General features: G+C 38.6%; 1 protein-coding gene across 1 annotated transcript in view; it reads right to left on the reverse strand.

Annotated features, from left to right (window-relative positions):
* Nucleotides 1-4,190: 4,190 nt before the first annotated feature.
* LOC134349872 (uncharacterized) overlaps nt 4,191-17,593 on the reverse strand; it is a 343,283-nt gene continuing 329,880 nt past the window's right edge. The window contains 1 exon segment of the mRNA XM_063054837.1: nt 4,191-9,895. Coding sequence (XP_062910907.1) covers nt 9,618-9,895 — 278 coding nt within the window. The 3' untranslated portion in view covers nt 4,191-9,617.

Raw genomic sequence — 17,593 nt, forward strand, 5'->3', positions numbered from 1 at the left:
AAGGTTAACCTCCAGGTTGAGTTGGTGGTGAAGAAGGCGAATGCAATGTTGGCATTCATTTCTAGAGGAATAGAGTATAAGAGCAGAGATGTAATATTGAGCCTCTATAAGGCACTGGTGAGACCTCACTTGGAGTACTGTGTGCAGTTTTGGGCTCCTTATTGAAGAAAGTATGTGCTGACGTTGGAGAGGGTTCAGAGAAGATTCACTAGAATGATTTCGGGAATGAGAGGGTTAACATAAGAGGAACGTTTGACTGCAGTTGGACTGTACTCCTTGGAGTTTAGAAGAATGAGGGGGGACCTCATAGAAACATTTCGAATGTTGAAAGGCATGGACAGAGTGGTTGTAGCAAAGTTGTTTCCCATGGTGGGGAAGTCTAGTACGAGAGGACATGACTTAAGGATTGAAGGGTGCCCATTCAGAACAGAGATGTGAAGAAATTTTTTCAGGCAGAGGGTGGTGAACTTGTGGAATTTGTTGCCACAGACGGCAGTGGAGGCCAAGTCATTGGGTGTATTTAAGGCAGAGATTGATAGGTATCTGAGTAGCCAGGGCATCAAAGGTTATAGTGAGAAGGCGGGGGAGTGGGACTAAATGGGGGAATGGATCAGCTTATGATAAAATGGTGGAGCAGACCCGATGGGCCAAATGGCCGACTTCTGCTCCTTTGTCTTACGGTCTTAGTATTCTTTTATGGATTTATTGAATATGCCCTGCAAGATAATGAATCTTAAGGCTGTATATGGTGACATCTATGTACTCTGATAATAAATTTACTTTGAACTTTGTAAAGTAGTGTAAGCTTGCAAAGCCATTGTTGGGCAAAAGGATGTTAAGCAGGAACACAATTGATTGTGCATTTTGCGAAGTGTGACAGAGGTGTAGGACACTGAGCAGAGTGAAAAACAAACGCTCTACTCTAAAAGCTCCGTATATTGAACTTGACCACATAAATATGGTCAATATTTTCCGTTTTCTGCCAGCATTGATGTTAGTTGCTACCTTCAGCTTGTGATGTTTCACAGTATTTCAGCGGGTTCCTGTGTCTAATAGAAGAGGAGTACCTCTCCTTTCTGTTTTATCTAAGACAGTGCAACTTCAAAGCTGCTTTGTCCTTTCTCTGTTACCACTGCTCACTACTGCACAGTTGGGGAAAAAAGAAGTCCCTTTGCTTTGCAGAAACTGACTGAAATCCTGACAGTACCACGTGTTTCAGCTGGAGCAAATAATACTCAAAATTGCAACTAAGACCTGCCACACCAAAATACAGTGAAGCTCCAATAATCTGGCATCTAAGAAAATGATATTGGCTAACATACCCATCCAGAATCTGATCCAGGAGTCCAGAACGCAAGTCTGATTTGTAGTCAGACCTGGGGTTGAGGTCAAGAATACCAGCATTCATAAACATGGGTGGATTTGCAAATAGAGCCAAGGTTTGGACTGCTTATACATTTCTTGCTCTTTCTGAACTCAATGTTTAATTGGACAATACACTCAAAATACCTCCTGTACCTAATAAAGTGGCCACTGTGTGTACAGTCATTGTATTCTGATCCTGTTGCCCATCTACTTCAAGGTTTGACGTGCTGTGCATTCAGTGATGCTCTTCTGCACACACAATGGTAGCACATGCTTATTTGAGTTACTGTTGGCTTCCTATTAGTTTGAACCAGTCTTATCATTCTAACATTCCTCATTAACAAGGTGTTTTCACACACATAAATGCTGCACCATTCTCTGTAAACTCCAGAGACTATTGAGTGTGAAAATTCCAAGAGATCAGTGATTTTAGAGATACTCAAACCACCCCATCTGGCACCAGTAACCAGTCAAAGTTACTTAGATCATATTTCTTCCCCATTCTGATGTTTGGTCTGAATATCAACTGAACCTCTTGACCAGTACATGCATTTACTTGGACTTTCAGAAGGTGCCGCACATGAGGCTGCTTAACATGATAATTCTCATGACATTGCAGGACAGATAATGGGATAGACAGAGGAATGGCTGACAGACAGGAGGCAGTAACTGGGGATAAAGGGGGCCTTTTCTGGTTGGCTGCCAGTGACTAGTGGTGTTCCTCAGGAGTCAGTATTGGGACTGCTACTTTTCACATTGTTTGTTAATGAAGTAGATAATGGAATTGATGGCTTGGTGACAAAGTTTACAGATGAAGTGAAGCTAGGTGGAGGGGTAGGTACTCCTGAGGAAGCAATATGATTGCAGAAGGTCTTAGACAAATTGGAAGAATGGACAAAAAGTTGGCTGGTGGAATACTATGCTGGGAAATGTATAATACATTTTAGAAAAAGGAACAAAAGTGCAGACTTTTATCAAAATGGCCAGAAATTTTAAACATGAGAGGTGGAAACGGGCTTAGAAATCCTAGTGCAAGACTCCCAGAAGGTTAATTTACATGTGGTAAAGAAGGAAAATGCAATGTTGGCATTCATTTCAAGAAGAATTTAGATTAGATTAGATTAGATTAGATTCAACTTTATTGTCATTGTGCCAAGTACAGATGCAAAGCCAATGAAATGCAGTTAGCATCTAACCAGAAATGCAAAGAACAGTGTTATTTACAAAATAACTGCCAATAAAAAGTAAGTGCTACAGCACACAAATATAAAAGTACTGAGACAGTACAATATCGGTGCAATACTGCTTAGCGCTGTGATGTGAGGTTCAGCAGGGTCACAGCCTCAGGGAAGAAGCTCTTCCTGTGCCTGCTGATGCGGAAGCGGAGACTCCTGTAGCGCCTACCGGATGGGAGGAGAGTAAAAAGTCCAAGATTAGGGTGAGATGCATCCTTGATAATGCTTTTCGCCCTGCCCAGGCAGCGTTTATGGTAGATGTTCTCAATGGTGGGCAATTGGGTGCCAATAATCCGCTGGGCAGTTTTCACCACACGCTGGAGTGCTTTGTGGTCCGATACAGGACAATTGCCATATCACACTGAGATACAGTTGGTGAGTATGCTCTCAATGGTACAGCGTTAAAAGTCTGTCAGTATCCTGGGACAGAGGTGAGCTTTCTTGATGCTTCACAGGAAACAAAGGTGCTGTTGCGCCTTTTTGATCAGGATGAATAGAATGTAAAAGCAAAGAGATAATGCTGAGGCTTTATAAGACACTGGTCAGACTACACCTGGAGTATTGTCAACAGCTTTCGGCCCCATATCTCAGAAAGGATGTGTTGTCATTGGAGGGATTCCAGAGGATGTTCACGAGGATGATTCCAGGAATGAAGGGGTTAACATATAAGGATCTTTTGGCAGCTTTGGGCCTGTTCTCACTGAAATTTAGCAGAATTTGGAGGTGGATCTTATTGAAACCTACTGAATGTTGAAAGGACTCGACAAGGTGAATGTGGAAAGACTGTTTCCTATGCAGGATGTGTCCTTAACTAGAGGACAGAGCCTCAACATTGGGGTGTGACCTTTTAGAACAGAGGTAAGGAGAATTTTTATTAGCCAAAGTGTCGTGAATCTGCGGAATGGTCTGCCACACACAGCTGTGGAGGCCAAGACCATGGGTATTTTTAAGCAAAATTATTAAGTTTCCTGATTGGTCGGGGGTATCAAAGGTTACGGAAAGAAGGCAGGTGTATGCGGTTGAATGGGATTCAGCTGTGATGAAATGGCAGAGCAGATTTGATGGGTTGAATGGCATAATTCTGCTCCGTTGTCTTATGGTCTATTGTCTGTCTGCTTTTATGTATTGAGTTGCTGCCATATGATTGGTTGATTATACATATGCATGAATGTTCAGGTGTACTGGTGTACCTAATGAAGTCACCATTACTACAGAGTATTTTTTATAAAAGTGAAATAAATGTTTTCAGTGTTAATAGATGGCACCCTATATAAGGAAAATCTGCTATTCCAATGTTACTAAAAATCCAAAGGATGAGGGATTATTAAAGATTTACTGTACTTGGCACTAGATTGATCAATATTATGAGGTGCTTGTGTGAGCTAATGTGCTTAAATTAGTTTAGGACAAGCGCACATGCAATTCTATTCCATGTTTTACAGTGTGGTGCAATTTCTCCCGAAGGTTCTCCTCTGCAGATAGCCATGATTTGACAATATTTCTGTCATCTTTAAGCATTACAATGATTCAACACTTAAAATGTATTCACAAATAATATACATTGAGGATAATTTTAAACCTACTAGTGAAGTTCAAAACGGTGGCAACCAATCAACTCTGAACCTGTCTTTATTTATTAGATGAGTATATCAAAGTCAGCTCTATTATGATAGCTGTTGTCTTCTTGACTGTCAGTCAACTGAGATTGTTGATATCTAGTTTGTGCTGTTCCCACTTCCTTGGTTGTTCTTAAATTGAAACTGTATGTGGTGTTGTCATTTCTAAACCAGTTAAAATTCCTATAAATGTCAATCAGGGATAATAGTTAAACAAAATTCTGTTGCTAGAATTCAGTCTTGTACTATTTTATTGGTGACTCAAGAGCAATTTATTTTAAAACATTTCCAAAATATCAGAGCAGGGAATTTGAAATGAATAGGTATTATCATACATAGTGATTTAATGTTCAGAAATTGACTTCACATTGTCATTATCAAGTATTCTTCTTTGACATAGCACATAAAATTAGCCAGCATCCAAACACAAATCAACAATCCTTGTATAACAAATAAATTTGCATTGTTTCTCTCCTTTTCTGAACAGACTTACACCAAATGATATCAGCTGCTAAAAGTGCTATTTCAAATTATAATTTCTAGAAATGTGATAATGAACTGATGATAAAATCCACTGTATATGCCCTAAAGGCTATACAAATATTATTGTGGTGAATATCATATTAAACTTTTGACAAGTTTGCCACATTACTGAAAATGAGTGTTGAAATTGGATGTTGTCCACATTGAAAAGGAAACATAAACAAAGGAATGATCCAAGAAACTTGATGGTTTCACATGGATTTATGACTTGTTACATTATGATCCAAGTAGCATCAGCAATTTGTGAAAGAAGAAAGGGTTTTAAAGAAACACAACATGCCTATTTAGTGTAATAATTGACAAAAAATTTAGTTCACTGATTTGAAGTTGGTGTCATTGAGTTTTCTCTTATTTCATGAGCATCATTACCTATTGATTAGTTGTCAAATGTCAGAAGGCACTCCTAAAGGAACTATAGAAAAAGATTTTATCCCCTCCTAAATACACAGCTACAAATTACAACTAGCCCTTTCCTTAAATTGACTTGCTTTGAATACAAATATAAAACCCCTTTTTTGTGTGTTCTTGCTTTGGAAGCTGTCGTCTAAGTCACAATACTGTAATTCCATAATTCTATCCTAAGAAGCAAGGTCATCTGAAGATTTCATCCACATTCTTGTACACTGGTCACTTTGATAATTTTAGTATAACTGCCCAGTTCTCACCCATTATAAACTTGCAGCTAATTCCAATCTTGGGAATTTCTATCCTAACTAATTACATTTCCTCATTCATTGATTAAACTTGTACTCACTGATCTTGGCACTGCAATAATAATTTAAAATTCTTAGTTGTTGGAAAGTCCCTCCACATCCTTACTCCTTCATCCTCTACTGGCCTGAAGCCAGCTCCTTCACCAAATGAGTGACTGAGTCATAGAGAGATATTACACAGAAGCAGGCCTCAGAAACAACCAACAAAAGGGTCTCAGCCCAAAATGTCGACTGTATTTTTTCCATAGATGTTGCCTGGCCTGCCGGGCTCCTCCAGCATTTTGTGTGTGTTGCTTGAATTTCCAGCATCTTCTGATCTTCTCTTGTTTGTGATTTATATCAATCCAATTTTAATCCCATTTTTATTCTCTCTGTATTCCCATCAATTCTCCACTCATCTACATATGCACTGGGATTGTTTATAAAGGTGGAGCAACCTAACAACCTGCACATTTTTTCCAATGAGTGAGACAACTGGAGTATACAGAAGAAATCCGTGAAGTCACAGGGATGCCAGAAATGAATCTGGGTCTTTGTGTTGTTCAGCTGTGCCAAAGCACTGCCATTGATTTCTGTTCTTTCAGTTCTGGTAACCTGCATATCTGTGTTTTTCTACAATTCTTTATTGAAAGTTTGAAGTAATTTTATAATCAAAGTACATATGTCAGCATATACAATCCAGAGATTCTTTACTTGTGGGCATACTCCATAAATCCAATAACCATAATAGAATTAGCAAAAGACCGGCCAGCAGGCCAGACAGTGAGTGCACAGAAGAGAACGAACTGTGTAAATACAAAAAGAAAGGAAAAAAAGAAATTATAATAACAACAATATTAATAAATAATAAGTAGCAAAAACATGAGAGTCCATAGTTTGTAGGAAATGTTCACTGATGGGACAATAATCATTCCTGAACCTGGTGGTGTGGATCCTGAGGCTCCTGCAGCTTCTTCTTGATGGCAACAAGAAGAGAGTATTGAATATCATTACTCCAGGGCCTTAACTTTAAACTTGGAAGCATCAGGTTTGGGGAACAAACACTCCCCTTGCCTGCCTGCCTTTTCCTTTCACCAATCTTTTGGCTCCCGGCTATCATATGCATTTCAGTTCGGTGACAACGATTTTTTTAAATTACTCTCCTGTAAATTATCTTGGAATGTTCAATTATGATTAAATATTTTTGTGAATTGAAGCTGTTCACTACTTCCTGATAAAGCTCACAGCAAAACTATGAGTGTACAAGGATTGTTTAATTTCTTATTCTAGAAATTCTGTGTTGGGTGCCACCAGTGAGTTTAAATGAAATATCAAGATCACCGTCATTACTAAATTCATTGATGCAGGCATGTCACATTAGTCATAATTATTTTGCACTGGTAATAGGATTCACACAGAGCAGTGGTAATTTCAGACTCTGAATGCTTTTAGGCAGCGATTTATCCGGGAATAAATGTATGAAAACAAACTGCCTTGATAAGAGAAATATATATCAGTTCTCTAGTGAGAAGTTGCTTTCAGTCAATTCATAGAGTTGCTTGGGAACTCATACAATTTCCCAGTTAAGGACTCGATGCTCTCAATATTAATTATCATTATTTTGTTTTTCTATTTAGATTTGCACAATCTGTTGTCTTTTGCACATTGTTTGTCATTGTGTATAGTTTTCATTGATTATATTATGTTTCTTTGCATCTACTGTTGATTGCAAAGAAATGAATCTCAGGCTGACAAATGGTGACATTCACTGTATGTACTTGGATTATAAATTTTACTTTAAACTTTGTACTTTGAATGGACTTGCACATGGAAACAAGAAGAGATTATGTGATCAAAATGTGTGCAAAAGTTACATTATGTATCTGAGTGCAATTAGGCTTGCATGCAATTTGAAGATGCAACTACAAAAATTTTGGCACGTTTTGTTTTATGCATGTTGTTTACTTATTTTTGGAAACAATCCAAGTGTTCAGAAGGAAACACCATATTAAACCTGAATACTGGTGGTTATTGAGCACACCTAAAGCTTTCATGTCATGTCTAACCTAAAGATGTTTAACTGCCATTATAGAAAATGTGGACCGTTGCATATCAATTCATTTATATCCCAATTTCAATATTTAAACTTTGCATTAAAAGCCTCTTCCTTTAGAACCTTCCTTTGCTCAAAACACACTAGAGTTCTGCTTGATATTTGCATCTATCACTCCCAACAGTTCGTCATTGGCTAGTATGCTTTCAAAAGCCCAGAGATCTGTGGGTCCCACTCTAATATTCTCTGCTTCTTTATTCGTTGTCACTTTAAAATCCACCTTTAATTAATTCATTCTGATATTTCCACCTTTGGCTCAGAGCCAAATTTTTTTCAGTGGTTTAAAATCAAGAACAAAAATAAGAAACTGGAGATTTCATAAGAATGAAATCAAAATCGAAAGTATATGAAGAACTCGGCAGATCACGTAGCATATGGGAAAAGAAAAATGCAACAAGGTGGAAAAGACAAAACAGTTTGATTGCAGAGAAGGTCAGGAATAGATAGTAGAGAGGGAATATTTCTGATAGGATGAGGTCAGGCACTATCAATCAAATAGGCTACTTTATCAATGCATCCCAGTCAATCTTGACTCACCCTATCAGAGATATATATTCCTTTTGTTCTATCCATCCCTCTGCAACACTCTGCAATTTAAAACTAACTTGTGTTTCCCCTTTCCAAGTTCTAATGAAAAGTATTTCATTTGAAACAGTATCTTTGTTACTCTGTCCACAGATGTTGCTTGAACAGCTGAGTGTTTCCAGTATTTTAAGCTTTTTTTTATTCAATGACCGTCTGGTATTGATGAAAACTACCAACTGCAACTGAGCTAATGCATTCAATTTCACATAATTGTTAACAGTAGTTAAAAGAGAAAATGTTTACTCATCAAGCAACGAATAAAGAGAGATTATCTGTGTGAAGGAAGCTGTACAGTAAGTAATAAAAAGTTTAGACATTAATAACCACATCCATAGTAAAGATTGTCCTGGTCACGTTTACTTAAACATGCAAAAAACAGAATACATCTGAAAATAGACTAAGCATAAAAGATTACATTAGATGTCATTGAGAAGGAAAGCCACCTTTGGTACAAATTTAACAAAAATGCATAGTTGCCGCAGGTGAACGGAGAAAATTACGTATTTCTGTTATTACTGATCTCACAAATGCACATTATGATTCAGATAAATATTAAGCAGTAACAATCTGACTTGGCCCAGATGAGTAGCTGAAGCCAGCTTATCGTTTCATCCACATTTTGTTAGATACACAGTGATGTACTTCGCTCTGCTTACAAATTTAAAGAAAATTCTTTCACTAATCTTTCCACATGATGTAAAATCTGTTTAGTTACATTATTTTCTTCAACTTTGAACACAGAGAAAAATGTATCCCATCGTCAGCTGTTTATGTACCATAAAAATAATGGTGTGTACATGCTGTTCTTCAATATTAATTCCCAATTTGTTGGGACATGAAGAAACTGCAGCCATTAGTTTGGCATGACATGCATTAATTCAAGAATTGCTACATTCAAACTCCCGTGGAATAAAACTGCTTATGTTGGCACTGGAAATAATCACTGCTTAATACAGATTATAGATTTTGTGCATATTTGTTTTCACCCAGTTCGAGTCAATTTGGATTGCATCTCCAGGTGATCAATGATCAATATTCATTAATGACATGTATAATTTATCATCTTAATATGGTTAATCTGTTCTGCAGTCAGACCCTAAGTTATGACACCAAGGGCATGTAAACTGAAAATACATTTTCATTATGGGCATTGTCTTAGTTTCACATATTAGCAAAATGCTACTTTTTATAGATCATTTGTAACTTGTTTTTGTGATTGACTTTCCGTGCATTTACAGTCGAACATACAAGAAGTGAATGTTGCCTGACAGAAGAAATAAAGCCAAGCTAAATAAAAGCATTGAACTAAAATTATTATAAAACATCCAAGACAACAAGTTAGCATTTGAGTACACACAACAATATCTCTTCCAAATGTGACTTTAGATTTAATTTACAGAACCCTTGTGTCTACCCCGCTGATCTGACTTGGATACTGAGAGTACTCAGATTAATGTGACAAGAGGCATTACTCGTTTTGAGGCTCCTCAGTGGTACTTTTACTTCCCCGTTTTTCTGAGCGTTTAGTGCGCTTCTTCTTCTTCTTCGTTGAAGAGGCGGAATGTTGCCGGTCCTGCTTGACATCTTTGTCCTGCATTCTGGAGAGCATGACCGGGCTACCGCCCAAGTAGATGTTAGATTGATACTCATCACGTTCCATGGTGTCAGCATTCTGTGATGCATACCTGGGAGCCCAACTTGGTATACCGTCTTCAAGATCTGGAGATGCTTTAATGTAATCCACATCTGTTGAATGAACAATGCATGGATATAATCATTACTTAGTCTCTTTAGATCTAGTTTCTCAATATATGGTTAGAATGTATTCATGGATATTCATCTGGAAGGTGAGCATATATTTAGTATCACCAACCATGGACAAATGTCTATTCAGTATTTTCATTTCTGTTGCATATTCATCTACCAACCATTCTCCTTGACTTTTCCAGTATATGTACTGCTGCATTTACTGATAGTTCTGTCCTTTCGATCTCCTGTACTTGATTTTCTCTTTTCTGTCAGGTCTCATCCTTTCAAAAACTCCTGTCAATGCCCCATTACAGCTACTATTATCTATGCTTCATGAATTAATATTGTCCATTAGCATGCATATAACATAAATTAACTATGCAAAGCAATGAAACATCCAAGTTATGCTTCACTTCTAATTTCCTACAGTTTAATTGTAAAGATGCAAACGTTCTTGTGTAGTATATTAATCGTACCTTTATGCCACATTTATGATCTCTTTAAAAGTTTGGAAACAAGAAAATCTCAAATTAGTTCATGTTTGAACTTAATTTTACTTATCTAAACCAATCATTCTCTGTCATTTTCCATTTTCCATTTGTGCTCAGTCATGCATTATCTTGACATAATCAAGGCCTTGGCCTACAGCTACATTCATTATTTTCTTCTCAGATTTAAAAATGTGTCATCCATAGAAAACTTACTTCAGGCATTTTTTTTCTGCACCAATTTTTCTGTTGCATGCCTATTTTTAATTAGGAAGGAAATGAATTACATTTGTACGGCATTTTTGATTTCTCCAGAATGCCCTACAGGATCCTTACTATCAAATAATTACTGCAGAATAAATTCATTTCTGTATTTCAGGAAAATACGATATATAATTTGTGCACCATACCATCCCTCAATCAAAAATGATCAACTAAATTGCTTTGTAGTTTCTGTTCATTTGTTTCATGTGGTGTTGGTATTGCTGACAAGTACAGAAATTATCGAATAAAGGGCAAAAGGATAGGGTGATGAATGCATAAAATGCTGAGTGAACAAAACTCTTTCATCGTTTTGGAGTCTTGTGCAATGACCAATCAGTTCCTCATTTTATTGTAAAAACAGAAATTGCTGGAACTACTCAGCAGGTTAGGCCACATCTCTGGAAGAGAAAGATTCTTTTAGATGCTAGACCATTTCTCAGAACCCAAGGCCAGAAACATTGACTATTTTTCGATCCACAGATACTACCTGATGTGCTGGGTGTTTCCATCATCTTCAGCTTTTCAGTTTCAGAAGTCCAGCAGCTACAATTTTTGCTTACCTTTCCATTTATTGCGGATAGAAAAGTGAGAGAGGAGCATGGATAAGCAGATGGAAGCAACATACATGAGAGGGAGAGGGACAGAGAAGGGGAGTAGAAAAAGCAATGATCATAGGAAAATGCTTGACAACACAATAGAGGAACAGGGATGTAGTCTATTGTACAAAAGCCTGAAAACATGCACCAACCTTAAAGACAGCATTCATTATTTTAAGATTAATAAGCAGTCCTCGAGTGCAATAAAATGGACTCTTGACCTCACAATCCTTCTTATGTTCTCGCAACTTATTGTCCTCTTGCACTGCATTTTCTCTGTAACAATGTATTCTGTATTCTGTTTTTGCTTTCCGTTGTACGACATCAATGCAATGATGTGATGACATAATTGTAGAGATGGCATATAACACAAAGTTTTTACTGTAGCTCAGTGTTGTGCTAATAAACCAATTTACCGATCAGAATCAGAATCAGGTTTATTATCACCGGCATGTGTTGTGAAATGTGTAAACTTAGCAGCAGCAGTTCAATGCAATATATAATATAAAAGAAATAAAAGTTAAAAAAAAAGTAAATCAATTACAGTATCTGTGTATTGAATAGATTAAAAATCGTGCAAAAACAGAAATAATATATATTTTAAAAATGAGGTTCAATAGACATTCAAAAACTGAGCAAAATTTACCCTGAATGTAACTATGCCAGCCACTAAGCAGTTTGAATCTCATCCCTTCCTTCAAACTCTCGGCAAAATTTGACTTCACCTGCACAGACATCTGATATTTAGACAGTTCCAGCATGTTTTGTATCATGGTTTAGTGGAATTTTTGGAGCACCAAAGTATTGATTTCAGTTTTCAGTACTGGATGTGAACTGGTGTAAGTAACCCTTATGCTGAATCTGCCTTCCAATATCATCAGTGCCATGTAAATTAATCATTTTCCCATAACACAAACAGCACAATAAAAAAGATCTCCAGCACACTTTTACCTCTTTTGTTCTTCCACTAAAGTCAAATTTTTCAATTGAAGCATACAATACAAAGCTTGTGAGTTAACCTTGGCAAAGGCACAGACTATGTATGAGCAAATTTCTGCAGAAGAGAGCACTTTAACTGGTTGCATCAGTGTTTGGTATGGAGGGGCGACTGCACAGGATCAGAAAAAATGGCAGATGGTTGTGAACTCAGTAAAATCCATCATGGACACTGGACACCCCAACATAAGGAAAATTTCGAAAAGGTGGCATCCATTATTAAGGACCTCCACCACTCAGGATATGCACTCAATGCTTTACGAACAACTGCTTCCCCTTTGCCATCAGGTTTCTGAATGGTCCATGAACACTACCTCAATATTTTTGCTCTCTTTTTGCACTATTCCTATATTGTATTACATAATACATATAATATCATGTTGTATAATATTATACTATATTGCAAGGTATTATATTATTTATCATATTGTAATCTATCTTATCTCTTCCTAAGAAACCTGGAGCAATAGAATGTGAATTACGTACGATCATAAGTTTAATGAGTCATATCACCAAGATACTTTTAAGAATTTTGATGACAAGAGCTAAAAGTAAGATACAAGCTGAAATAGGCAAAGAATAATGTGGTTTTCTGAAAGACAAAGGTACAGGAAATGCAATATTGACGTTAAGGATACTATCGGAATGAGCTATTCAAGTGCAAAAAGATTTGTTTGTTTACTTGATCAACTACACAAAAGCATTTGATAAAGTGAAGCACAATAAGTTATTTGAAATATTACAGAAAACTCTAGATCTAGATTCGAAAGACCTCTGCCTAATCAGAAATCTGTACTGGGAACAAACTGCCGCTGTAAGAATAGATGGAGAAGTGAGTCAGTTTTCGAAAATCAGGAGAGACGTTAGACAAGGGTGCGTTTTCTCCCCTGATTTATTTAATGTGTACAGTGAAACAATATTACAAAAAATAAGAGACATCTTGGGAATCAAAGTTGGTGGTGAAAACATCAATAATTTCAGATATGCACATGACACTGTGTTAATTGCAAGTAGGGAGGAGGAACTACAAAACTTAATTGATATAACTGCTGAAGAAAGTGCAAAAATGTGCCTATCTATCAATTGCAAAAAGACAGAATGTATGGTGATATCCAAAAAGAAAGAGAATCCTATCTGCAGGCTGAGAATAAATGGGGAAGATATAAAACAAGCACAGAACTTTTGCTACTTAGGAAGCTGGGTGACATCAGACGGCAGGTGCGACTTGGACATGAAAAGAAGAATAGGGATGGAAAAAGACACCTTTACGAGAATGAAGAGTATACTGACCAACACTAAACTAGGCATGACAATGCGCCTTAGAGTACTGAAATGTTACGTTTATCCAGTTATGTTATATGGCTCAGAATGTTGGACAATATCTAGTAACATGAGGAAACAAATTGTAGCAGCAGAGATGTGGTTTTTGAGGAGGATGCAAAGAATATCATGGACAAAACGAATATCTGACGAGGATGTCGTGAACAGAGCAAACAGAAAAAGAGAAATAATGTATGAGTTCATGAAAAGGCAACGTAACTTCATTGGACATGTGATTGGGAAAGAGAAGTTAGAAAGCACGGTAATTATGGGAGAGATGAAGGGAAGAAAGCAAGGGAAAAACAAAGACAAATGATGATGGAGACAGCAGCCAGAGAACTGAAAATGAATACTAATGAATTGATCCACTTGACCCGAAACAGGAGTGTGTGGGCCACGGCAGTCAAAGCTCAAACTGGGCACGGCACCTGATGATGATGATGATGATGATGAATCTATCTTAAACCGTACCGCTGCCAGAAAACAATAAATTTTACATCATATGTTAATGATACTAAGCCTGGTCCTGATTCTAAGTCTGGCCCTTCCACCAGTTTTCAGCAAACAGAAAAATGTTGCATGAAATTTCTTTTGTCACAACTGGCTACCTCATGTATTGACACATCGGTCTGTTTCACCATCTCAGTTCTTTACAGAGGCAGATATACTGTAGGTACAGAGGCAGCTTAGGGCATTCTAGTTTCTCAATTCTCCCTCAACCCACAGAAGAGGCTGCTATCCAGCTTCATTAAAGCCCATGCTAATCCAAGTACAATTCACTCCTTCTGCTACTCCTGGCTTTGGTGATAGTGCTGTGCTAGCTACCAGTGTTGTCAGGACTTTTAAGCTTTTAACAATAGCAGCACACCCACACAGAAGGAGTATCTGGCATCCTTTCTTTACCTTCTCTTTTTTATGCTGCTGTTCCAGTGAGGGTGAATAAGGCTTCCAGTAAGAATATGACATGCTCGGTCCCTGAGTAACATTGTTTGGTTTGGCAGTATTCATGGGTATTCATGTATGGTTGAATGACAATTAAACTTGAACCTGAACATGCTGTTGACTCTTAGTGATTAAGCGGCCAGTGATAATACCCTGAAGCCATTTTACATTGGATTATTTCTTCAGGAACAGCAAAGCAGATAATTTCTCTGAATTACACTCACTGGCCACTTTATTGAGTGCACATGTACACCTGCTTGATAATGTCAGTACCTAATCGGCCCGTCCTATGGCAGCAGAGATGGTCAAAAGGGTCAGTTGTTGTTCCTACCAAACATCAGAATGGGGAAGAAATGCGATCTCAGTGACTTTGATTGTGGAATGATTTTTGATGCCAGATGGGATGGTTTGAGTATCTCAGAAGCTGCTGATTTCCTGGGATTTTCATGCACAACAGTCCCTAGAGTTTACAGAGAATGGTACGAAAATCAAAAAAAAAACATCCAGCGAATGGCAGTTCTGTGAGTGGGAATACCTTATTAATGAGAGAGGTCAGACAGAATGGCCAAACTGGTTCAAGCTGACGGGAAGGTGACTGAAACAGTGCTGTAACCGCAGTGTACAGAAGAACATCTCCGAGCGCACAACACGTCGAACTTTGAAGTGGATGGGCTGCAGCAGAAGACCATGAACATATGCACACTGGCCACATTATTAGATGCATGAATGCCTATTCCTAATGAAAAATCATTGTCGTGAACCTTTAAGTCCGTTTCTCGCTGCATAGATGCTCTCTGACCTGCTGAGTATTTCCAGCATTTCTATTATTATTTCAGATTTCTGGCATTTGCTTCAGTATTGGCATTGTTCAACCATTGTTTTGGACGACCACTGACGATTAGTTTCACTACTCCTTTGTTATTTTAAATTTTGTACTGCTGTCTCAGCTAATTTCACACAGAGATTAAAACATTCTTATCTGCATGGCAAGGTTTTGTACACTTAATATTAGATTGCTTTTACTAACTATGCCTCTGGGAAAGTTTCTTAATTTCCAGCTTAGCTATTGCTACTTATGGGACTGGCTACCTCTCCCACAATAGATATTGTTTTGAATTTTTACTTTTTCCCTGTAGCATTTAAAATATGCACAACTGCTTTATGTATTCTTTTTTTTTTAAAATTTTAAGCACCTAGTCAACAAAAGGATAATTATGGTGCTATTGTTTTATTTGACAAATTAGAACAAATTTGACAGAAATCTCTTGGCACTAACCCCAAGATGTTAAAGACTGGCTACAGGCACAATGCAGCAGAAAGTCTGAAACTGGTCAGTTGAGAAATAATTAACTTCAGAACTAATTTCAGTGATGGAGCAATGAATTCTGAATGCTTTAAGTACATGTACTAGGATTAAATCTGATGGTGGAACAGATTTGTGCTCTGCAGCCATCTTTGTACTGTTCAGAATCAGGCATTGCCTGCATCACAGAAGTATGAACATCATATCTTAAGAGAAGATGGCGGCGCAATGCAGCGCACAGCGACCACTCCGGAATGAATATCTGTTATTTGTTAAGTAGGATGCCGTGCACAATCCTGATTTGATGGAGGTAGACGTGAGAAGCACGGAGGAACATCTGGTGAAACTTCTGAAATGCCTGTTTCGCTGCCGTTGCAACTGTACGATCCAGAGTTTCTGGAGGGGAAGGCCCCGAGTCCTTGGCTTTGCCTGTTGCTTGGCGGCTGGGGCCGGGGTCGAAGCGCTCGGCTGAGATTGTGCTCGGTGCTCGGTGTCGGAGGGCTGGTGGGAGGCTCGAAGTTTTCAGACGGACTCAGAGTCGGCTGTCGTCCGGTGCTTCCAGGGTGCTGCATCGGCAAGTTTGCGGCGCTGGAGGTTCGTGGCAGGGAGAGTTTTTCTTACTTCTACCATCAGCGTGAGATGATGGGGCTATCGGGGCTTTGAGACTTTTTTTTACGGTGCCCATGGTCTGTTCTTTATCAAATTGCAGTATCACTTTGCACTGTTGTAACTATATAGAAACATAGAAAATAGGTGCAGGAGTAGGCCATTTGGCCCTTCGAGCCTGCACCGCCATTTATTATGATCATGGCTGATCATCCAACTCAGAACCCAGCCTTCCCTCCATACCCCCTGACCCCTGTAGCCACAAGGGCCATATCTAACTCCCTCTTAAACATAGCCAATGAACTGGCCTCAACAGTTTCCTGTGGCAGAGAATTCCACAGATTCACCACTCTCTGTGTGAAGAAGTTTTTCCTAATCTCGGTCCTAAAAGGCTTCCCCTCTATCCTCAAACTGTGACCCCTCGTTCTGGACCTCCCCAACATCGGGAACAATCTTCCCGCATCTAGCCTGTCCAATCCCTTTAGGATCTTATACGTTTCAATCAGATCCCCCCTCAATCTTCTACATTCCAACGAGTACAAGCCCAGTTCATCCAGTCTTTCTTCATATGAAAGACCTGCCATCCCAGGAATCAATCTGGTGAACCTTCTTTGTACTCCCTCTATGGCAAAGATGTCTTTCCTCAGATTAGGGGAACGAAACTGCACACAATACTCCAAGTGTGGTCTCACCAAGGCCTTGTACAACTGCAGTAGTACCTCCCTGCTCCTGTACTCGAATCCTCTCGCTATAAATGCCAGCATACCGTTCGCCTTTTTCACCGCCTGCTGTACCTGCATGCCCACTTTCAATGACTGGTGTATAATGACACCCAGGTCTTGTTGCACCTCCCCTTTTCCTAATCGGCCACCATTCAGATAATAATCTGTTTTCCTATTTTTGCCACCAAAGTGGATAACTTCACATTTATCCACATTAAATTGCATCTGCCATGAGTTTGCCCACTCACCCAACCTATCCAAGTCACCCTGCATCCTCTGAGCATCCTCCTCACTGCTAACACTGCCACCCAGCTTCGTGTCATCCGCAAACTTGGAGATGCTGCATTTAATTCCCTCATCCAAGTCATTAATATATATTGTAAACAACTGGGGTCCCAGCACTGAGCCTTGCGGTACCCCACTAGTCACCGCCTGCCATTCTGAAAAGGTCCCGTTTA

This window comes from Mobula hypostoma, chromosome 7 (assembly GCF_963921235.1).
Source record: "Mobula hypostoma chromosome 7, sMobHyp1.1, whole genome shotgun sequence".
NCBI lineage: Eukaryota > Metazoa > Chordata > Chondrichthyes > Myliobatiformes > Myliobatidae > Mobula > Mobula hypostoma.